The following is a 19384-nucleotide window of genomic DNA, read 5'->3' on the forward strand; positions in this document are numbered from 1 at the left end:
GCTACAAGCGAGACTAATATTCTGACTGTTAAAATGCTTGAAGAAATCCTCATGTTGGACTCTAAAATCAAGAACATGTTGGTAGAATTTGACAAGGAATCATTTAAATATGAGGGCATCTGTGCTAAGGTGATGAAAAACTGCATTTCAAACATCATTCTAGATATCATTCAATACAATGCCGAAAATATAAACGCTGTGACACTGACATTCCCGTGGTATCACAATGGTAAGACAAATTTGCCGTTGTATACAAGTCTGGGGGGTGTGACTCAAGGAGACACTTCAGTTGTTGAAAGCGCTAAAGCTATACAACTCTATTACTATTTAAAAGAGGGCAACAAAACAAAAAATGACCTTTGGTTGGAAAGCTTCATTAGTTTGGTCTCGAATAGCTCCTCACCTTCCCTCCAGGTAAGAACTCACATTTTGTGTTTAAGTTATTATCCTCCCACTTGGTGAGATTGTTCCTGCTCATTCTTTTTCCAATCTTCTAGGTATCATACTCCACCTCAATGTCAATGCAGTGGGAATTTGAGAAATCTCCAGATTCTGTCATCTCTTTATTTTCCATCACCTACTCTATTGCCATCACATTTTCCATCATAACTTGCTGGAGGTCAGAAAAACATAACAGCCAAGCCTGTCATTGAATGTATATTTGACAAATTACTTTAAAGATAAAATAAAATATGAGTTTGTTTTTTCAGGTTGGATAATGTGAGGACGAAGGTGTGGGTGGGGTTCTGCGGCGTTCTCTCTACAAGTCTAGCGGTCGTGAGTGGTTTTGGTTTGCTCTTGTTGGTGGGCCAGCCTTTTGTAATGACAGCTGCCTCCTGTCCCTTCATGATTCTAGGTGAGGCTCTGTTAAACATTCAGGTCAAACTGTTCAGTTGAGGCAGCAGTTTGTAGAAAATGTTATGCCAGAAAAAGCTTTAGCAAGATTTTCACAGCAGCGATTGTCAACAAGACCTGCATTCTTAAAATAACACTTACAGTTGATTGATTTCAGCAATGTTTTCTAAGAAACTACCATTACAGCTGATGGTAACCCTGTCATTAGTGGTCTCTATCTCCCCTAACCCTAGCCTTGTAGACACTCACACAAACACACACCAATACTCTAAGCCTGAAGTCTTATTTTGCATTTTAAAAATATTCCCCACTCTGACTTTTATCACTAAAGGTATTGGGATCGATGATATGTTCATCATGATCTCCTGCTGGCAACAGACTCGTGTTCTGGACAGCGTGCCAAAACGGCTGGGTGAGACCTACAAAGATGCTGCCATCTCCATTACCATTACCACCCTCACCGATGTGCTGGCTCTCTTCCTGGGCTGCATCACACCCTTTGGCTCAGTCCAGTCCTTCTGCCTCTATGCTGGAATTTGTCTTTGCTTCTGTTACTTCTACAGCCTGACCTTCCTGGGTGCATGCATGGCTTTAAATGGGCAGAGGGAAGCAGACAACAAGCACTGGATCACCTGCATCAAAGTCCCAAGTGATGCATCAGGGAAATCAAAAGCCTTCTGGTTGTGCTGTACTGGGGGTCGGTACAACCAACATGAAAAAGAGGAAACAGAGCCCATAAGTTCTTTTTTTGAGAGGTTCTACGGTCCATTTCTGACCCACAAAGTGACAAAAGTCTTTGTGTTTGTCCTTTATGCAGGTTATTTAGCTGCTAGTATCTATGGCTGTGTAATCTTAAAAGAAGGACTTGATACTAAGAACCTGGCTTTGGATGATTCTTACATTATCAATTACTACAACCATGAAGAGGAGCACTTCAATGAATATAGCTTCAGTGCAATGGTGGCAATAGAGCAGCAATTCCCCTACTGGAACAAAGACCAACGGAAGCAATTAAATTCTTGCATTTCAAGTTTTGAATCACTGAAATTTGTCAATAACACAATGGCTTGGTTCATTTTCTTTGAAAACTATGCAGAAGCCAATAATAAGCCCATAAGCTCCCAGGAGGATTTCCTAAACAACCTGAAACCTTTCTTAAATTTTGACCCATTCTTAGCACAAGACATCCAATGGACTCCAGACGGTAAGATTCAGGCATCTCGCTTTTTCCTTCAGACAAAAAACAACGTACCGATGGCAGATATGATGGTGGAGCTCAGGAAAACTGCAGAGGAATGTTCAGTGGAGCTCCTGGTGTACCACCCTTCTTTCATCTACTTTGACCAGTACACTGTCATTTTAAATAACACCATCCAAACCATGCTCACCGCTGTGATCGTAATGCTTGCAATCTCTCTCGTACTCATACCCGATCCTCTCTGCTCATTTTGTGTAGTGTTTGCAATTGTTTCAGTCATCACCGGCGTGACGGGATTCATGTCCCTCTGGGGCGTCAATCTGGATTCCATCTCCATGATCAATCTGGTCATGTGCATCGGTTTCTCGGTAGATTTCTCGGCGCACATTTGCTACTCTTTTGTTTCGAGTCCCAAAAGTGACGCCAATGAGAAAGCTATTGAGGCTTTGGCGATTTGGGTTACCCAGTACTGCAGGGAGCACTGTCCACTATCTTAGGTGTGGTGGTGTTGAGCGTGTCTGGGAGTTACATATTCCGGACATTTTTCAAAATTGTGTTTCTTGTCATTGTGTTTGGACTGTTCCACGGCTTGACGTTTATTCCAGTGTTTCTCACGTTGTTTGGGGCCTGTAGCAAGTCACGTTGAGCTGATGCCCAGTACGTCCGTCTGCAGATTTGACAACATTTCAATTACACTCACGCTAAAACTGTGGATGCCATGCCTTTAACTTGAGATATATATATATATATATATATATATATATATATATATATATATATATATATATATATATCTATCTATCTATATATCTATATCTATCTATATCTATCTATCTATATCTATCTATCTATCTAAGGACTATTGTTTAAAATATAGCAAACCTGTGCGCTCATGCTAAGATACTTTCAGTGTGTGAAAACACACTGAAAGTATCTATATCGAGCTATCTCTCTATATATTTATTGTTCATCTCTAATATTGTAGGCTCTTTATCTAACAATACAAAACACCTTGAGGCAACTGAGGTCATGACCTGGTGCTACATAAATAATAAACAGATTTGAATTGAACTGAATAAAGATTTAATAATTGCTGAGATTTTGGGGGGTGTTTAGTTGTGTCACTTATTACAAGGATGTATATGCAGTGTTGTTTTATGTGCATTTTAAAATAAATAAAGTCACCTGTACACACTTAAGTCTTTATTTGGGTTCCTTTTCCTTTACACTGAGGAGAGATGTACAGCAGAGAGCCATTCAGTGTACACAGCATATAAGCTTCACTATACATCTATATACAATGTTCCCCTTACACCCCTTATATATATACACACACAGATAAGTTACTCACTAAAAGGCGAAAAAAACAGAATATACTGTGGCAAACTGGAAAAAAAATAAAAATCAAACATCAAGATGCACAACATGCTGAAATCAGCATTCCAAATATGGATTACATACACATTTGGAGAAAGACATTCACTGCTTTGACGTAGATTTGTACAGACAATCTGTGCTGGTAAGTGTTTGATTTGGAGTCATCTTACAATTAAATGAAATTCATTTTCCCTCACATCTTCTTTCACACCTGGAGAAAAGTACCACAAAACATTTAGCATTGTTTGTCCACTGTGCTATGGAGATTTGTTTACTAAGCAGTCCAGTATGCAGGACCAGACACGGGCTAGAAGCCTTTCGACAGTTAAGCGATGAGAACGGGGACTGAAGCACAATACTGACAGCTGGCCTTTTAGCTTCTCAGAATAACTGCAGAGTCTTTATTTCACAATTTGCATGTACAAGAAAAACTACTATGTCACTGATGAGGCTTCCAAAAGCCAATCTCAAACTTTTTAAATAAATTATGGCATTATTTTTATTTCAGAACTAAAAGCCTTCCGATCCCAAAGCTGTATTGCTACGCCAAACACAGCTACTTTACGTCACGTGCTTTTCTGAAGCTGAGGGGCAGTTTTTCTTCCATTTGTACGCTTGAAAGAAAATTAAGGGCACAAAGAGTGCACACGAACATTTTAAATATCCACGCTTAGCCAAGGTGCTGAGCCACTGTAGTTCAACTTTATCCTACTTCGGAAGAAAAAAAAATTATATAGTAACCTTCAAAAGAAAGCAGCAGGGGAGTAAGATACACTGGAAACACACCTCACATATATCAGATATGAACACAAACACATGAAGAGAACTGAAACATGAGTAGAGATTCACATATATTCTGGACGCTGTATCAACAATGACCTCTTTGGGTTGATAATATATGTGGCGTTTCCAATTGACCAGAAGTGAATCTGTCTGTCTGGCTAAAGATTAATATGGTGATACAGCTGAGTTATGAGGAACCCTAAAAGAAATTCGAATGCTGTTATGTTAGCAGTATATATTTACATTCATGTTTTGTTTCCTCCCACCAAGCAATAAAATGACCTGAGCAAAATCTTTAATATTAAACATTTAGTCATTCAACCTTTAATCCCATACAGTGAGCCAGTACTGCTGCTTACATGTGAACACGGGGCACTCATGTTTATGCTTTAAATAACAGCACTACTTATCTGGGGATAGTGATGGGAGTCTGTGAAGGTGAGACAGCATGAAGGGATGGGATTTTCCCACAGGAACACTTGTAAAGTGACATTATAAATGCAGGCCTCTGAGTTCATCCTTCCTTTCTCTATCAGTTGACCTCTTAAAATCTACCTCCTCCTCCGCCTGTGCCCAGAGATATTTGGGTCCTCTCAGGGTTCATCTGGTCTCCAGGGTTTTGCCCTCCAGGACCAGCTGAATCTCTTTGGCATCTAGTGTCTCGTACATGAGCAGAGCATCTGCCAGGTTCTTGTGCTCTTTAGCATGAGACTTCAGGAGGGCTTTGGCACGCTCATATGACTCCTGGAGAGAGCAAAAGAAAAGATGTCAGAGAACATAAACAAAATGTAATTTTCTTTTAAAGAACAGGAGCTGAGTTAGTTTTTAACATTATATAACAGATCACACAGACCTTGAGTAACACTCTGATTTCTTGCTCCACAGCTGCTTGTGTCTCTGGGCTTTGTGCTGCCAGATCAGTGTAGGTCATTATACCCAGCTAAGAGACACACAGGCAAAGGGGATGCTTGAAAAAAATGAATGTAAGGACATATAAAGTCTTTCACTTTGTGCTGCTTTTAAGCAAATATACCTTTTCACACATTCCATATCTGGTTACCATCATCTTAGCAATCCTGGTGGCACTATCAAAGTCGCTTGATGCTCCTGAAGAACAAGAAATGACTCATTCAATCCTACATCATAAATCATTAATTCCACCTTATCCTGCAGCTTTCTTCACCTAAGAATCAGTGTGTTTGTACAATCTACCCTCCCAGTTCACTCACTCTCTGGTCACTTCAAGGACATTTTCTTACCAGTTGTGATGTAATCATGGCCAAATATGATTTCCTCAGCTACACGGCCGCCCATGCTGACATCCATCTGGGCCAGAAGTTGAGAGCGAGTCTCGCTCCACCTGTCATTCTCTGGAAGCATGGACACCTTCAAAGAAGCATTGAAGATGAAGTTGAGGATGTAGAAGATAAAGAAAGTTTTAACCAGGCATTCAAGTTTAAAGTTATGTAGTGAGAATATGAACCAGCTCCAGCTTTCCTTACATGTCCCAGACTGGGGCCTCTGGGCATGATGGTAGCCTTGTTGATTGGCATCGCATCTTTGGTATAGAAAGCTACAATTGCATGGCCTGATTCGTGGTACGCCGTGATGCGCTTGTTCTTATCATCTATCTCTGCACTCCTTCTCTCTGGGCCTTGAGGAAAAACAAAGAAAAGACCACTGTTCACAGTGCTTGTTCAAAGGGGATCATCTGACTTTCGTGATGTTCGCTGTTATCGTAGCCTTACACCAAACTATCACTCACCCATGAGGATTTTGTCTTTAGCAAACTCCAGCTCCTTCATAGTGACCATGTCTTTGCCATCAACCGCTGCCTTCAGGGCTGCCTGGTTCACCAGATTTTCAAGGTCAGCACCAGAGAAGCCCACGGTGCCTCGGGCAATAATATTGGCCTCGATAGCTGCAGAAATAACAAACAACATCCATGTGGTTATGAAAGGGCATTATAATGAACCTATTCCTCATTAGCAGATTCTAATTTCTCACTTGGATCCACTTTGATCTTCTTTAGGTACCAGTTGAGAATTTCTGTGCGTCCTTTCACATCTGGTTTGGGCACAGTCACTTGCATGTCAAAACGCCCTGGGCGAATCAGGGCACTGCAAGGGTACGTCAGTTGGTTAAAAAGAGATGATAAAGTGCAAGCATATAACTTGAAACACAGCCCGGAGGGTTTAGCTCTTTTTTGTTTGCACTGCCAATTACAACTGATAGAATGAAGACTGTAAACTTTGACATTTCTAAAATATGAGCAGTGATATTTTCGCTGGGAATAAGAGGCAAAACATACTTATCTAAAGCCTCCGGGAAGTTGGTTGCCCCAATGATGATCACCCCTTCATTTGGTTTAAACCTACAAATTAAGATTTCAAAAATTTAAATGACTCTCATTTAAACCTCAAAAAATATACAGTACCATCATTATGCCACCCAAATCAATCATACTGTTTGTAATAACACACAACATTTAGCTTTTTGAGAAATTATTTTAGCCGACTTGCTTCCTGAACATTCATAAATGTGAGTTTTGATTTTACAGATTACCCATCCATCTCAGCAAGAAGCTGGTTGATCGTCTGTCTGGAGTAAGGGTGCATAGGAGATTCTATCCTTTTCCCACCCACGCTGTCCAGTTCATCGATGAAAATCACACAGGGAGCGTTGGCTTTGGCCTCCCCTTAAGAAAAGCAGTCACCCAAAAACAAACATATCAAGCAATCAACTTTAAACTCTAAATTAACTAATAAAAAAAAAAAAAAAAAAAAAAAAAAAAGGATGCTAATAACTTTTTTTTTTTTTTTTTTTTTTTTTTTTAAAAACGCACTGAAGAGATTCCTGATGCGACTCGCTCCCACTCCAACGAACATTTCGTCAAACTCTGAGCCGGAGGCATAATAAAACGGTACGTCTGCCTCTCCTGCCACTGCTCTGGCCAGCAGGGTCTTTCCAGTCCCTGGAGGGCCCACAAGTAAAACTCCTAAATTAAAGAGAGACAAAACAGAGGAGAAAATGAGTTTTGAAAGAGTAATGCCAGAGGTCACTGTGAATGTGCCACTGTGAAAAATAACCCACCTTTAGGCAGCTTTCCTCCCAAAGCTGTGAACTTTTGTGGGTTTTTAAGGAACTCCACCACTTCCTGCAGCTCATTCTTAGCTTCTTCGACCCCTTTCACATGCTCAAATGTCACATTTTTCATCTGCACAGGGTCCACGGCTGAGTCCAGGCCTGATGTGGTTCGGAACCGCACTGTCCAAAATGATTAGATTAAAGTTCGAAATCATGCGGCATGTCATGGTTAATCAACTCACACAGACAAACACATTACATGTTAGCCACATCACACAGCAGCACCACTGCAAATGGTTTAGTTGGAACAAGCTTGCTTAGCTTGCAAGTGTTTAGCTCTACTGTTAATATTTTAACTGATTATTAAAATATTAGTACTTTGGAGGCAAATTATTTTGAAACTAAGATCCAGTGTTTGGAGGGAAAGGGGGCCTTTACCCGATATGAAGGGCGTCTTCGAGATGCCATACAGCCCAACGAGAAGCAGCACCAGCAGGATTAGACGAGTCCTCCTAAGTGAGTCTGACGTCAAACAAGAACATCAGCACAGTTTAATTCTGTATAATGATACTGAGTCTAGGTGTGTTTGTACTGAAACTTGCCTTGAGTTCGCTGTGTCAGGGCTTGAGCTTTCAGGAAACCCTCAGCGAAGCCCCTCTTGAACGCATCCTGCTGTCCATCAGGTATGTTCTTGTTCTTCACCATGCTGTCTAGACTTTCAACTTCTATCCCCTTGTCACGTGTGAGAAACCCCTGCAGTCCAAAGCAAGTCTGGTCAGTACTGCAATCTAAAAGCCTGCATCACTGTTACTCTTGCAAGAACCACCAGAGCCACAGGTTTTACAACTACAGGGACAAGATCAGCAAACCTCTTTCTAATATATATATTTATATATGTAAAAAAAGTATTTCTTTGGTCATCAAGTTAAATTACAAGTCTGCAGGTGTCACAGACTAAACAGATATAAGCTGTCACACATTCCTCAAGTTTCGTGACTGTAAAAGGCAGGCTGTTTTTCATACTTTTTTTTTTTTTTTTTTTCAAGTCAAGTCAACTTTATTTGTCAATTCTGCCACATGTACAGGACATACAGAGAATAGAAATTTCGTTACTCTCAAACCCTAGTGATTAAAAAATGCAAATAAAATAATTAAAAAGTAAAAATTTAAATAAATACAATACAATTTTACGTATAACAAAAAAAAAAAGCTATGCAATATACAATATACAATATTCAAGTAAGGAGGCATAGTAGTGCAAATAGGCAAATAGTGCAAATGGAGATTTAGTAGTATGCGGTAAGAGATAGTGTAACAACAAAGTCTTATGAGGTAATGGCAGTCCAATGCTCCACAAAGTGACTGGTAACTTGCTGCTGCATTTTATCATGCACATTGATGACAGAAAGTATTAAAAATGTTATACACGTCCATAACACAAGGATTTGACAATGCATGCCAACCTTGTGAATAAACATGTACCTTCATAAAAGATGGCGTGAACCCTTCAGAGTCGGCAGGCCGTTCGAAAGCTGACTGCAGTCGTCTTGTTTTGCTCCTTAAAGTTTTAAAACCTCTGGTCTGAACCAACGCTGAAATAAATCACGCAGACATAAACATAGTGAAGTCATCAGCAACTTTATCAAAAACAGAGTCCAGTAAAATAGCTCTTATCAGTTATGTCAATGGGATGAACAAAATACAGGAAATACTTATAGATCTGAGCTCAGCCATAAACATCACTTAGAATTAATGCCTTTATAACAATTTCAAATAAACGTTTAAAAAGTTCCAGCAGGAGAGCTTGTATAGACGTTTCACAAGTGTAGCTAATAAATTGGTCAGTGAGTGTAAATGTATATGTTGTTACAGCTAGAAGTACAACGCAAATGTAAGATATGCTTGCAATGACCCTGTCAGTAATGTCAGCCTGTCTTGCTTTCACATAAACATACAAACCAACTCAGATCATTTATTTGTTGTAACTCAATATGAAGTTGGAGTCTTTCATAAAATTATTGAACTACTTTGTAATCCATGGTTACCTGGCCGGTACTGGAGATCTGTACAGACAGACTGAAGTGGTGAAGGGTGCAGCCTTGAAAACACTGGTGTCGGCACGCGACTCCATGAGAAGCCTGGGGAGAGAGAACAAAGTATAAGTGTCGTTTAAATCATGAGGTAACTGCAGGGCAAACTGGCAGCAGATGCCTTACTGTCTCATTAAGGCCTCAGTCACACAAGCTTAGAGACCAGCTGGCAGTCATTTGGCAACTACTGGTCATAAGAGAAAAGTGTGCATTCATCAAAATGTTGCAAGTGGTTGCTGGCAGTCACCAGGCTTAGAGACCAGTCAGTGAGAAACCTGTAACCACAGAGGCTCGCTTCCTTTAAGCAAGGGGGAAAAAAAGTGCATTCCATGTTTGGCTGGCAAGTGGTTGCTGGAGGTTGATTGGCGGGAAATTGGTTGCAAAGACGTATATGGTGCTGCACAAAAAAGGTTCTTTTGATTGCTTCAGTCACTAACAGGTTGCACAGTTGCTCAAGGTTTGCCTGGAAGATGAACTAAAAGTGATGGCACCAATCTGCTAGAAACCCAAGCATGAAGGTTTCTGATGCAACCGATTTCACCAGGGGAAAGTACATTTTTCCCTCGCAACCTGAAATTGCAATAGGGTTGCTAACTGGTTTGTCGGCCTGTGTGACAATCATTTAGTAGCTACACTAATCAATCTGATGTGAGATAGAGATATATTGAGATACATCTTCCTCACCATGCTTATTGTGGAAAAAGGAATGTGTGGAGAGATGCGAGGTCCTCCAGGCCGTCTGACCACCAAATGCAAGTGGCGCTTCCTGTGGGCTCAAGTGTGGCAACACACGAGTCACCAGCTCATCCAGCTGCTGCGTTCCCAGATCTGATAAACCCAGCTCCCGTAAATTCCACACAGACTGTAAACAAACAAAGTACATAGCTTTTCCTATGAGGTGTGCCTCATATTTTTAATAACATTGAGCATGCAATGTTTTCGTTATTGCTCAGAACATTCAAGCAAGTGTCAGGACATGCACTTGTACAGCGAGTACCTCGGCACAGTGTAGTTCTGGGTCTGCAGCACGCTCCTTATGTTTTCTTGATTTGCAGGAGGCACTGCTGCTGCTCCCCACTGAGCTTTTCAGAGAGTGGAGGACGTTGATGAGGTGACTCAGGGGTACAGTCACCTGTGGTCATTGCAATCAGTTGGTGAATGACGTTGTGAATATCAAAAGATACACTTACAAGCTGAAGGCTGCTCATATTGAGACTGGTGACGATGTAGACAGATTACGTTAGCTAGCCGGTGTTGCAAAGTTGGATGGCATAAACAAACATAAACATAGCTACATATAGGCGATTGACAGATTAATTAATGACACATCGCTCAATGACGCAGTTTACTATTTGACACACAACTAAGGACACAGCGGAGACTGGGAAACTATCATTAACGCGCTAGCCAAAACTTCTCTCAACGACCCACGTTGCTTATTTTACTTTAACTACGGGAAAACAGCAGATAACTGGTGTGGCAGCTTGTCCACCGATGTAAATGCACAGTTCAAAATAAACTACAACGAAAGACAGCAGGGGGAGTCATACAAACAGGCTAAGGTTAAGCTAGCTTACTAGCACGTTCAAGTGAACCAAAAGAACAAGAGCGCTACTATTAGCTTGAGCTAACTTATCCTGCTTTCTTACCTGAGGCTGGACCGTCGTTGACAAGGAAAACATATTTAATTGTCACCTGTGCAAGACCCCAGTTAAGCTATATGCAAGTTATATGACTGTCCCTGAGAGTTAAAGGTCCGTGTTTCCGGCAAGAAGTGACAGCGGAAAATAACCCGGATATGACCTCCACCATGTTGTGACAAATTTTGTATCCCGGTCGAAATTTGACTCCCTTTTGTGATCACGCTAAAGTACCTATTTATTTATTTTTAAAGAAATGTCCACATTGTTTTGCCCAATCTTGAGATGGAAATGAATCAAGCATAACTTTCAACCACTAAAACTGATTTATCTGTTCCGGAATGAAAGCATATAACTGTAAAAAAAAAACAAAAGACATAATAGTAATACGCATAAAAGTAAACGCACTTTACGGGGTTTTTTCAGCTTTTGTAAAAAAGTAATTTTGAAAATTCGTGGATAATAACAATAATATATTTTAGCATTTTTTTTAAATAGCTTGCACATTCTGGTGGATTAACCGCTACAGAAAAATACAAAAATATTTTAGTAACTACTCACCCTGATAAATAGAAATAAGAAAACACTCTTGGAAAAAACTCACAGCCTCTCAAATAAGCATCAACATCATTAAAAATTTGATTGTTCTAAGAATGTTTTTATTACATTTGCAATGTGCTTCATATGCTCATATTTTACAACTGTAAGCATTATCCTTACGTAAACCAAACAGTATTCTTCATTGTCTACTTAAAACTGGCAAGAAATAAGAATGTTTATATAGATATGTGGACTGTCTGCACTCTTCTCAGTTGTTTTTTTTTTGTTTTTTGGTTACTATAGCAGTAAAGCTATAAAATAAATAGTCTGACACAAAAATAATAATGTTTCTCACATCAAGTGTGTTTTTGACTTTAAAAGAAACTCTCCTAAAATATGTATCTATTCAAGACAACACATATAAAAGACCAATGTCCTTGTAATTACATTACAGTACATGTAATGGAACACTCTAGTTTGAGGGGGAAAACTAATTAAAATATAAAATGTACAATAAATAACTGGGAATGAGAATCTCTAAAACTCTTTATCACTTGAAGTCTACAGCTATTGCATGACAATGAACCGTGAATTAACTTCACAAGTTATGCAAAGGTTCTGGAAATCTCCTCGTCATATATAAGATCACCACCTCATGACAGACTAACTGGAGCAAAGAAACTGGGCCAGCACTGGTGATGCATAAATCAAACCCTTTTCTTAAATACCTCAAAAGTCTGCTTCAAGTTAAAACGCTACACTACATCGCCAAGTTTCCAACCATCCGTTCATCTAAAACAGCCTTTTAAATTTCAACCGATGCCTCATTGCACTCTGCATCTGATTTTAGCTCAAGAAAGCCACAAAACCCCCAAAAAGTGCATCGTTTTCATCCACAGTTCATCTTCTTTGATCGATGTTGATAGTTGCCAGTAGTAGTAATAGACAATTCACGGTATTTTGCTGTGAGGAGAAAAGCAGAAACTGAATTTTAGTTGTGTTTCATTGTGGTCATAAAACAAGAAGAGTCATCCCTCACAACAAACCCAAATTATCTCCAAGAGAGTTTTTCTCACCTTCTCTTTCGTTGTAAGTAAAGGTGGACAAGCCAGTGGGTGATAAGAGGCCAGAGTGCGGTGAACACGACTGTGAGTGGGGAGAAGTCACAAGGCCACCACGATGGTCTCAGGAACTTAAAAGAAAAATCAGAAATAAAAAAACAAGAGGGATAAAGGCACTCTGATTTCCCAGTGGAACTGAAAAAAGCCTCTAACTTCCACTTTGAAACAGTTCTAGATATCATAATAATAACAAGAGCACTCAGAGAGCACAAGGACTTTGTAACATAGTAACATCAGCAGGTTTTTATGACAACACACTGATCTCTGACCTTTGACCTATGACCTTGAAATGGTGTATTTTATTATCTTTGCACAGAATTGGCTGAAATCTTTGATTTCTGTGGACTGTGAAAACTTGAGATATTATGATATATTCACATGTGGGAAACTTTCTGGCATCATTGTGAGGTCGTAGGGCACTGTATTGAAAAAAACAAAAAGTGCTGTACAGTTCTGTCCATTCACCTTCATATCATATATTACTCACTATGGTTTACTGAATTTTTTTATTCAACGTTAACTTTAACCTCGGGCACTAACAACGAAGGCTAAGGTCAAATGTTTAGCAAACCGAGGTACTCATGTCCTCAAGGCCTCGTATATTGTTGTGAAGTTTGAAGATGATTTATTAAAACAATGCAGGTAATATAAAGTTTTTACTGATTTTCACATTTTGCGTGACTTTGAGCTTGACCTGATTTTCACCAAAATTAAATCAGCTCGAGCTGTTACTGCTATCGACTGTCACACAAAATTTGAACATGATATGCTGAAAACTGTGGATGCTAGAGTGCTAACAAACAAACAGACAGGCAAACAAACCACTCTTCGGGGAGAGTATAATAACAGGTCATGCTTCATAGCTGAGAGCAAAAAAGCTTTTTAATGAGCACCTGTCTTGGTACAGTTACAGAGTCCCCCCGCCTTGGCAAAGATGATCTTGACTGAAAGAAAAGAAAACATGAAAATTAAAAAAAATGTTAAAGAAAACATCCTTAGAATCAGTGATTGTCTTGAAGGGAATGAAAATAAAATCAATTTAGAATTTGTCGATTTTAATTTAATTTTTTATGACTTAAAAAAGAGAAAAACTGTGACAAAAAGTTCCTTAATTGCACCTAAACAAGTGGCCACATGTCTGGTTGTTCACCTGTGACTTGGTCAGCTCCTCCAGAGCATGCAGCCTGTACAGCACATTGGCCATGTCGCACTGCAGTCTCAGCAGAGCAGTGGCTATTTGCTCATTGATGCTTCCCCTGGTAACACTGCCAGGATGCAGTCTGCTCGATGACACACAGCAGCAGGTGGCATTTACGCTCACACATGGCTCAGCGCTGCAGGTAGCCCTCGGTGTCTGAGAACCTGGAAGGAGATCCAGACTACATGCAGACTTTATGGAATGGTAGGAAGGGTATCTCATTTAATTAAATGCTCAGGAGAATAAACGGGGGAATACATTGTGAGAGACTGCTAAATCGGGGATTCAGCATCATCTGCAGTAATCTCACCTCTCCTTGTTCTTGACAAGGAGCTGTTGTGTTTTCTTGGACTAATCCCTTCTTTAACATCTCCTGTGAGGACATGATCTTCTCCATCTATCAGGGTGGTGTTGCTCTCAAACCAGACATCCCTTTGCTTCATCGAGCCAGCTCCTGATCCCTGTGAGAGGCCTTTGGACGTGGACAGCCGCTTAGCAGGAAAATGAAGAGCATCATCACACTTTGTATGGACGAAATATGAATAGCTCATGCAATGGCCTATTTTTATTTGGAAAGCATGTTTCGCACCACACCTCATCCGTGGCTAGGTGCTCCATGGAGTCACAGAACTCTTCATTATCTGAGTCAGTGGATCGGTGGTTCTTCTCAAGAATAGCATCGTTATGATCTAAGGCACAAAAAAAGAAAGAGAAGAGCATGTCCAGCATTGTAAATTGTGCCTAAAGCCTACATTTTTAAATTACAGGCTAAAGAGAACTATACTGTACAATTTGACAGCAATTTACAGATGATGTCTTATCAGATATTTTGGTTTTCCATACCCAGCATGCAATCCAATACAGAATGTTAGCATTTCTATGTAATCTTACCAGTCAGATGTCCATTAGCATGCATGTATGGGTTATACTGTACACTGGGCTCTAAGGTACATGCCAACTCTTCCTCCTCCACATCGCTGTTGAGGGAGCTGTGAGTCCCGTTGGTGAAGGAGGACACACTGGGCTCCACACTGCTGCAGGAGCCTTTAGTGTCAGACCACCTCCACCTCTTGGCCTCCACCATTAACAGCCGTGGGTCAGGACTCCAGTCTGACATAATACAAAGACATGGACTATGGGAAAGAATTATGAAAATACTTTTTCTTTATCTGATAGAAATGCTGTGTATTATTTATATGTTTTTCCTTATTTTCTGTGATATGTAATAATAATAATAATAATAATAATAATGGATTGCATTTATATAGCGCTTTTTGGGACCCTCAAAGCACTTTACAATTCCACTGGTGAATGGCCTGGCCGGTGGCCTGTATTTGTACAGCGCTTTACTAGTCCCCAAGGACCCCAAAGTGTGAAGGCAAGCTACAGTTGTAGCCACAGCTGCCCTGGGGCAGACTGACAGAAGCGAGGCTGCCATATCACGCCATCGGCCCACATATATACCTACTGTGACAATGGTGGGTAATCATATTAACACCAAAAATGTCTTAATATGATCAGTACAAACCTCCACTCACTTCATGGTGTTTATGAGGGGCAGCCAATCAGAAAACGTTGACTTACAGTGAAGGGGATGGGAGATATAATGGTTTCAGACTGAGGGTTACACCGAGGCACACAATAAATATTATGTAGATCTGTGAATCGTGCAAAGCTATTATAACCTAGTCGTCTTGAGTTTAAAAATAAAAATATGGAACTGGAAAAATCCCATCCACGTGTGTCTTGCATCCTTTAAATATTCAACATTTCATGATTTTTTTGTATTTTTCCTGGAAAGAAAAGGGGGAAAAAATTCCAAAAAAATCTCAGCTAATGGTCTTATCTAATACTTGGCAATAAGGGTTTATGGGATCCCAAAGAGAAGCTGCACTGATTTCCTGCTAAACTCATTAAAACAGGCAAACACATAAGGAAAGTTAGGAGAGAAGCAATTATTTGGCTGTATGTTGCCTCTACAACAACACAAACCAGCACCTCTGTCAGCCCATGACCCAAACTACACTGTACCTCTTTCCTCCTCCTTGTCTTCATGGTCCGCATTGTGTCCTTCATCCCCATTTTCCTCTTCCTCACTTCTCCTCCATTCACTACTTCCCTCATTTCTCTCCACGCCACTATTCTCCTCGCTACTGACACTCAAGCCTCGAGCACTGTTGTCGTTTTCGTTTTCGTGGAGGTTCTGAATATCATCCCACAGATCCCCATACCCTGAACAGTGAGGGAAATGCTCTTGATTAATTCAAAAATTGCATATAGATGCACAGCAAAAATCTGCACAACAGAAAAGCCACACGGGAGACTTGACATCACTTCACGGGGTCTGCACACTGTAACAACGCCACAATGCGAGCCAACAGACCAACACGCCTTACCACAGCACATACTAGACATGACAAAAAAGCACAAGAAAATCTGCTCTAATTTTTTTTTTTTTTTTACAGCTCATACAGCTTAATGCAGAGACGATTTTCACTCAGCTGCAACAGCAATGAAAGCAACGTAACTAAACTAAAAAACTCTATCAAGTCTACAGCCATCGCAAACACCAAGGACTTGCCTTCCATTGTTGGCTTCTTAAAAGGTTTAACCAGCTCATCTAGGGATAAAAAACATGTAAGACATGCATTAAGAAAAAAACAGATCACCATATCACCCCATCTGAGCAGCGCTGCTATCACCTGCAGGCTACTGTGTTTTCATTTCTTTTGACGTGCCTTCACATGTGGACCAAAAGCCACACGAAACCCCTCAAAACATTTACAGTCACATAGCAACAGGGTCATTACAATGTTTAGCAGATAGATGAGTGTTTCAAAATCGATACTGGGAAAATGAGAGAGAGCACCATCACAAATTTTCGATATGACATTAACAGAAACTTGTTCGTTATTTGGCTTTCAGTACATATCACATTGAAGTTGGATGAAAATGTATTTAGATTTAATCTCTGTGAAACCTCTTGTTTTAAAGAAAATCAAGTGTGTGCATGAGAAGCTGTAAACGAAATATATGCCTAATATATGCAAAACGGTGGTTTCTACAGGCCTCCAAATCTGCTGTCAGATGCCGACAGTCAAACATTTTAGGGACTGCAAGCATCCATCACTTTATATGAACTTTAATTGATAGTCCACAGTCACAGAGCCGCCAAACCAGAGATTTACCTTAAAGATGTGAAGGATCCAGCTCAACTAGTTTTCTAGATAATGGAACTTGACTGAATTTATTTATTTTGCAAAATTTGATGAATTGAGATAGAATGCCGTCATGTCATGACACTATACTGATCAGAAACACGACAACTTGAGAATACTCCATAGGCATGTTTCCAGGCTTGCTTTACCCGCATGTTGTGCAAAGGGCCTGGTGAAGGGTCTCCTGTCCACCTCATTTTCTTCAGCCTCCTCTCCCTCTACCTCTGTGTAGAAATTTCCCAGCATCTGTACCAGGTCAGACACATCTTCTGAAATTGGCACAGTCTCCAGAATCTGAAAACACACATACAAATTTGATAAATCAACAGAAAGGCTCTTTTGATTCGGGAGCATTATGGTACAAATGCATGCAAGTTGAGGCAAACAACAGTGCCAATAAGATACTTTACATTTTGCAAGAGGAGAGTTGTTTAACATATCCCTCGACTAAATGCCCGCGCTTTTCTGAGCACGCCAAGTCATTTATTCAAAGCATGATGCCACGAGTGTTTATTATTCTGCGTGCTGCTTCTATTCAGCCCCAGTTTTGCCTGAAAGGACTTACCAGCTGGATGTTCTCAATATAACTCTTCATGGCTTCCTCCTTTGTCATATTTCCTAAAGAGCTCCATGCATCCCTGAGAACACAAAGTCATAGTTCAAAATCAACTGGCTGTGAAGTTGAAGTATTTTCTGTATTTGTGCAACAGTATATGGGGGAGAACTAAGTGCATTTGGCTCCATAATAAAATAGCCATGCAGTGGTCATACGTGCCACAAGGGAGGGACCCCGACAGTAAAATTTCATGGCTCTTGTGCATTTTTTAAAAACTAGTTGGGGTATTATGGGTCCATATTAGAAATGCATATACCATTTAGCTTTTCCATGAGTGTCCCAGAAGCCGGTTGGTCTGGAAATGTTGCACGGCCCCATAGTGGCCTGCTTATGGTAACTGTAGAACATCAGCATCATGTCATCAGATGGCTGAAAAGTACCTAAAAAATAAGGAAACAACAGAAAGGCAAGCTCAGGCTTTGTGTGCAGTAAACCAGTAACACACAATGTGGCAAAGATGCATGAAGTGTCTGATTCGGTTAATCAGCTCTCATCCCTGTAGCAGCTTTGGGGTCAGCCAAGTGTGAGTGACAGCTCTTAAGTGCAACACATGTAGGTCAATCACACAGAGTGAACAAACAAGCCCAGTGAGGACAGATTTTACACTCCACAGCTGATCATTGAGCACTCGAGTTCAACCATTTTCTACTTATTTTCCCACACGGGCTCTATAGCAGATTTTAATAAGTCATCACCTTCTTCGGGCAAACTCCGGACCACTTTAACTGCCGCAGCAAATTTCGCCTCCAGGCTGTGCTTGTCCTCCTCCTGCGCCATGCCGAGTCCACTGAAGGATGACATGAAGGAGTCCTCACATCTTGAGCAAGAAATTGAAGCAATTAATGAAAAAAAAAAAAAAATCAGAAAGAGCTGAAGGGAGGGGGTGACACAGTTTGTTCACCACTGCACCTTGCTGGCACCTGTCCTGTATTTGTAAAAGGCCAGCTGCTTTCTCTCTAATCTGGGATTTTGAGATGAAATTGTTCTATAAAATTACCCTCGTCGTTTTTTTTCGTTCAGCGATAACAGACTATATTCTCCGAGTGAAATGCATTTTTCTGTGGTTCATTTGCTCACTCACCATCAAGTTCACATTGGCCGGTAAGATAATTATTTCATTAGCCCGGTGTCTGTCTGCAATATGCAGCAAAAAAGCCAATCTGCTCCGGTCAAGGATGAGCCAAACACGGAACGTTTGAGCCTTAAACACGTCTGGGTGATGTAGTTTTATTCAGTAAAAAAACTGCAGATAGTAGTGCACATCTCAACGCTTAAGCATTCAAATCCCACAAACCTCTCTGAGCGGAGCTTTAAACCGAAGTGGTGAGTGGGAAATGTAGGAATCTGCGTCAAGGTCTCTTTTTTTTGTCCAGGCAGCAAAAGAAAATAGTTCTCTTTCTCTTTTCTTAAAATTAAACTAAACCTATAAAGGATATTGTCAATGCTGATGATTCAATAAGACACGTTCTGTTATTTTGTAAACACATCAGATTAGAGTTTTATAGTGCCTATTCCCAGACTGTCTTGTAGAATTTAAGCTATATATTTTTATTTTTATGTGCTCCAGATAAAAATATTTCTATATTTTTCATAGGCCTGTTTTTAAATTAGTGTTTGATGGATGTTAATATTGCAAAATGGGTTGATAATGGTGATGTAAA

At 40.2% G+C, this 19384-nt stretch overlaps 3 protein-coding genes across 5 annotated transcripts; 1 reads left to right on the forward strand and 2 right to left on the reverse strand.

Annotated features, from left to right (window-relative positions):
* The first annotated feature begins 1039 nt into the window (after positions 1-1039).
* LOC120722890 (patched domain-containing protein 3-like) lies at positions 1040-2755 on the forward strand. Its single transcript, XM_040014067.1, is given in 2 exon segments — positions 1040-2503; positions 2506-2755. Coding segments are annotated over 2 exon segments (1653 nt in total). The 5' UTR covers positions 1040-1044; the 3' UTR covers positions 2700-2755.
* Positions 2756-3241: 486 nt separating this feature from the next.
* yme1l1b (YME1-like 1b) lies at positions 3242-11206 on the reverse strand. Its single transcript, XM_040022445.1, has 18 exons — positions 11040-11206; positions 10388-10522; positions 10075-10252; positions 9346-9438; positions 8783-8892; positions 7903-8053; positions 7739-7822; positions 7307-7480; positions 7059-7211; positions 6779-6911; positions 6525-6587; positions 6221-6333; positions 5979-6134; positions 5716-5867; positions 5473-5599; positions 5247-5320; positions 5067-5153; positions 3242-4957 (listed from the first exon to the last, which is right to left on the reverse strand). The coding sequence occupies exons 1-18, from the start codon at positions 11070-11072 to the stop codon at positions 4814-4816; spliced, it is 2160 nt and encodes a 719-aa protein (XP_039878379.1). The 5' UTR covers positions 11073-11206; the 3' UTR covers positions 3242-4813.
* Positions 11207-11445: 239 nt separating this feature from the next.
* On the reverse strand, positions 11446-19045 carry LOC120727869 (acyl-CoA-binding domain-containing protein 5-B-like). Of its 3 annotated transcripts, XM_040022446.1 has the most exons (14): positions 18805-19045; positions 18419-18540; positions 17980-18103; positions 17673-17745; positions 17257-17401; positions 16471-16509; positions 15921-16121; positions 14781-14999; positions 14484-14578; positions 14200-14380; positions 13842-14053; positions 13585-13635; positions 12647-12762; positions 11447-12533 (listed from the first exon to the last, which is right to left on the reverse strand). In XM_040022446.1, the coding sequence occupies exons 2-14, from the start codon at positions 18522-18524 to the stop codon at positions 12521-12523; spliced, it is 1575 nt and encodes a 524-aa protein (XP_039878380.1). In that variant the 5' UTR covers positions 18525-18540; positions 18805-19045; the 3' UTR covers positions 11447-12520. The 3 variants fall into 3 exon arrangements, with proteins under 3 accessions (XP_039878381.1, XP_039878380.1, XP_039878382.1); XM_040022447.1 differs by lacking the exon at positions 16471-16509 and having other exon boundaries at positions 11446-12533; positions 18419-19045; XM_040022448.1 differs by lacking the exons at positions 15921-16121; positions 16471-16509 and having other exon boundaries at positions 11448-12533; positions 18419-19041.
* Between the last annotated feature and the right edge of the window lie 339 nt (positions 19046-19384).

Source organism: Simochromis diagramma, unplaced genomic scaffold (assembly GCF_900408965.1).
Source record: "Simochromis diagramma unplaced genomic scaffold, fSimDia1.1 OVJJ01000205.1, whole genome shotgun sequence".
In the NCBI taxonomy this organism is placed as follows: Eukaryota; Metazoa; Chordata; class Actinopteri; order Cichliformes; family Cichlidae; genus Simochromis; species Simochromis diagramma.